General features: G+C 34.3%; 1 protein-coding gene across 1 annotated transcript; it reads left to right on the top strand.

The window, feature by feature from the left end:
• Positions 1-541: 541 nt before the first annotated feature.
• Positions 542-1,840, top strand: LOC117320797 (uncharacterized protein F54H12.2-like). The gene has a single exon (XM_033875286.1). It carries the CDS (start codon positions 542-544, stop codon positions 1,838-1,840), a length of 1,299 nt encoding a protein of 432 aa, XP_033731177.1.
• Positions 1,841-4,886: the final 3,046 nt, after the last annotated feature.

The raw sequence follows: 4,886 nt of genomic DNA, 5'->3' as shown, positions 1-4,886 counted from the left end.
TCTATATAAGAAAGTATTATTAGGCTCAAACTGAAGAAAAGCAATCGATATGAAAGCTGCTCACCAATGTAATAGAAACCTATTTGATAGGTATTACTTGAATCAAGCTGGGGGAGGTGGTAGTGGAAATGTCTTCAGAGGAACGAGAATGCAGAGAGGTCATGGTATAGGAGGTCTGTTTAGAGGTTTATTCAAAACCATTAAGCCTTTACTTCATTCTGGAATGAAGAGCATCGCTCCAATTGTGAAGAAAGGAGTGAGACTTGTAGGAAAACAAGCAATTGATTCTGGCATGAAATTGACTAGTGATTTGCTAAAGGGGGAAAACATCAAAAATGCTGCAAGAAAACGTGCCATCGAAGCTAGAGATCAGCTTAAGCGTAAAGCTTTGCAAGACCTAAGGCCACCTGGAAGGAGAAAAAGGAAAAGAAAACAATCATCCAATCAGCATAGAGCAAAAGATATCTTTGATGCATGATTCCCCCCCAAAAAAGGCATATATATACGTGTGTGTGTAGTTTATACAGAGTGGCGTTGAAAGATGTCTTTAGTTCATCAGAACTCCTGTGAATGTGTCCAGTCAGAATTAGATTTATTCGATACACCACCCACTCAAACCAGTGTAGAAGATGGATACTGGCATCAAATCGGAACGGTCACATCTGTCAATGATGGTGGCCCTTATGTCTTTGACGTATCAGGAGCTGGAGATGATTACTTGGATCTAGCAATTACTTCCCTCTACGTGAAAGCACAGATCCTCAATAATGATAGCACCAACCTTACCGATGAGAACGTTGCACCTGTTAATCTTTGGTTACATTCACTCTTCGGGGATGTCAGCGTCTGTCTCAATGAAAAACTAGTCTCGTCACCCAACAATATGTATCCATTCAGAGCTTACCTGGAAACGCTACTCAGCTATGGTCCTGCAGCCAAAGAATCTCAGTTGACCAGTGGAATGTGGTATAAGGATACAGCTGCGCAAATGGACACTGCAGGAAACGATAATCATGGCTACATCAAGAGGAAATTGTCAACAGCAACCAGTAGATCTGTGGAAATGATGGGAAGACTCCATTCTGACCTATTTGCCCAGGAAAGATATCTTGTCAATAATGTGAACATGAAAATAACGTTAACCAGAAGTAAAGATGTTTTCTGTTTGATGGGAGAAGACAAAGAATTCAAAGTTGTCATCAAGGACATCTATCTAAACGTGAGAAAAGTTAGACTGAGTCCATCGGTGAGACTGGCCCATGCAAAAGCCCTGGAAATATCACCTGCCAAATACCCAATCAGAAGAATTGCAATGAAAGTATTTTCTGTTCCAAGAGGAAATCACAATTTTGTAAAGGATAATCTGTTTCTAGGACAAATGCCTAAGAGATTGGTCATCGGATGTGTGGACAGTGATGCCTATAGTGGACTCATCACCAAGAATCCTTTTCATTTTAAAGATTTTGATATTAATTTTGTTGTCCTGAACGTGGATGGCAAACAAGTCCCCACCAAGCCTTTGCAGCCAAATTTCACTCAGAAACATTACGTAAGAAGCTACATGGGTCTGTTTAACACTACCGGCAAAACGTTTCGTGACGAGGGTAATAACATCTCAAAGGATGAATATGGCACTGGTTTTACCCTGTTTGGATTTGATCTGACACCTGACCTTTCAGAAGTGGGCACATTTCATCTTATAAAAAAGGGAAACTTGTCTTTGGAAGTGCATTTCGGAACAGCCCTACCCAATACCATCAACGTTGTGGTGTATGCTGAATTTGACAATATCATAGAAATAGATCGTAACAGACAAATTCTTTTTGATTATAGTGCATGATGAATACTTTAGAAATAGAACTGATCCTACAAGCCGTTTCTCCTCATTTTGCAGGGGTGTATGCTAGAAATACATTACCTTCATGTCCTTTAAGTGTTCCTAGTTTCATGGTTTGTAATACTGACCCAGATAATAAACAAGGGCAACATTGGATTGCTATGTATATAGATGAAAAAAGACGTGGAGAATATTATGATCCTTATGGATTGTCTCCCTTTCATTTAGATTTTATCAATTTCTTAAACCGGCAATGTAAAACATGGATTTATAATCCCGTTGCAGTACAGCATTTGAACTCTCTAGTGTGTGGTCAACATTGTATATATTACTTGGTTCACCGAGAGATGGGAATGACCATGAATGACATCACCAAATATCTTCAATCAGAATGGCATGCCAATACTTACATTGTAGATGATTTCGTTCATCATCTTGAACGTTACTTGTTATAATAGTAATGAGTATACATTGTTATTAATTGCAGGTTTTGTGTAATGACTGTATGTATTGCAATCCATATCTTATAAAAATATTGATTGTTTAATTAAGAAATCATTGTTTGTATATACGTTTGTGAATATAATAAAAGAAAAAAAAACAAAGTATGAATTACGTTATTTTTTTCAATTATAATTCTATTGAATTGATTCCAATCTCCAAGAAAGCTGTAACTGAAGAATGTCTGTCCTCTCAGAAAATTAATGATAGAATCATGACAAAACATGACAAAAATGACAAAACATGACAAAAATGACAAAATCATGACAAAACATGACAAAATCATGACAAAACATGACAAAATAATGACCAAATCATGACAAAACATGACAAAATCATGACAATACATGACAAATAATGACAAAATCATGACAAATAATGACAAAATCATGACAAAACATGACAAAACATGACAAAATCATGACAAAACATGACAATTAATGACAAAATCATGACAAAACATGACAAAATAATGACAAACATGACAAAACATGACAAACATGACAAAACATGACAAAATCATGACAAAATCATGACAAAACATGACAATTAATGACAAAATCATGACAAAACATGACAAAATCATGACAAAATCATGACAAAACATGACAAATAATGACAAAACATGACAAATAATGACAACATCATGACAAAAATGACAAAATCATGACAAAACATGACAAAACATGACAAAAATGACAAAATCATGACAAAACATGACAAAATCATGACAAAACATGACAAATAATGACAACATCATGACAAAACATGACAAAATCATGACAAATAATGACAAAATCATGACAAATCATGACAAAACATGACAAAAATGACAAATAATGACAAAATCATGACAAATCATGACAAAACATGACAAAAATGACAAAATCATGACAAAACATGACAAATAATGACAAATAATGACAACATCATGACAAATCATGACAAAAATGACAAAACATGACAAAACATGACAAAATCATGAATTTAAAACAGCATGTTAATATGCTAAAAACACCATATAAACATGTCAAAACAGCAAATCAGCATGTTAAAACAACATGTTAGCATGTTAAAACACCATGTTAAAAAGACACAGTTTTAGAATGATTATTTTGAACTGACATGATTCCATTTTACAATAAAAACCATCTAAATATATTGTAATTTACGGAAAATGACCTCCGTACAACTTCAGACAGTTATGGATGTGACGTCACACTGTCTAGAAAGTTCCGAGAATAGAAAGTGAAAGCATTTTACCATGGTAGTATTTTTAGTTCTAGCAACAAAACAAAACCTTTATTTTACTACTGTTATGAAGACATCAACTCAGAATGATTATTTTGAACTGACATGATTCCATTTTACAATACAAACTATCTAAATCTATTGTAATTTACGGAAAATGACCTCCGTACAACTCAAGACAGTTATGGCTGTGACGTCACAGTTCCGGGAATAGAAAGTGAAAGCATTTTACCATGGTAGTATTTTTAGTTCTAGCAACAAAACAAAACCTTTATTTTACTACTGTTATGAAGACATCAATTCATAATGATAATTTTGAACTGAGATGATTCCATTTTACAATACAAACCATCTAAATCTACTGTAATCTGCAAAAAATGACCTCCGTAACACTGAGTCAATAACTTGAGCACCAACAAATCAATCTCCGTAAATCATGATAAAAACAGCTTCATTCTATAATATACTCATACATTTAAAATAAATATTCTTTGATCAGATCAAAAAGATTAAAAACACAACTTACCTGCTATATTTTATAATGTTAAAACCCATAAACATCCTGAGGTAATGTAAACACATGGAAGCTGCCATGTTGAATTCTTCACAGCCTCATTCTGGAAAGTTTGGCGGTTTACACATATTTAAGAAAAAAAAAAAAACATCAGGGTCATTTGGCTTGGGTTTCTGTTAAAAAATCAGAACTCAGTTGAATTGGGTTCCAATGTTTTTTGGTAATCATCCAGACATCTCAACCAAAGACTTCTCAGCTAAACTTCTCACCTGGACTTCCTGCAAAAGCATTCTCAAAGTAAAAAGGTAAGTATTTAGAAATGGTCAGTCTAGGTAAGTATTAGAAATGGTCAGTATTAGGCTTAACATAGAATGAAATGGCTAAAAATAGAATGTAAGGGCTAAAAATAGAATGAAATACAGTGAGAGAGAAGTCATGTTTCCTATGGCTTATGTTTGGCAACCTGCCAAATATTTAAAATGGCGCCATTTGGCGCCATATAAAAAATTTGGCAGGTTGCCAAACATAAGCCATAGAAACATCATATCTCTCATTGTTGTTAAACAGGAACAAACTAATTTGTACCAAATGTGTGTTCGGTGAATACAAATACATTTTATTTAATGAATCTCTCAACTAACTCACTTCTGTTGATTAGGATAGAGTGTTTTTGTTGTCAAATTGTTGTTATATATTCCAGACATGTGAGTACTCAACGGTACTCCACAACGACACATAAACACAGACCGATGGATTTGATTTCTTTATATGAAATATCAGTAA

This window comes from Pecten maximus, unplaced genomic scaffold, assembly GCF_902652985.1.
Source record: "Pecten maximus unplaced genomic scaffold, xPecMax1.1, whole genome shotgun sequence".
NCBI lineage: Eukaryota > Metazoa > Mollusca > Bivalvia > Pectinida > Pectinidae > Pecten > Pecten maximus.
The sequence above is the reverse complement of the archived record's forward strand: the minus strand, read 5'-3'. Positions and strand labels throughout refer to the sequence as shown.

Coding starts and splice junctions, on each gene's coding strand:
- LOC117320797 (XM_033875286.1), top strand. CDS start 542: ATGTCTTTAGTTCATCAGAACTCCTGTGAATGTGTCCAGTCAGAATTA.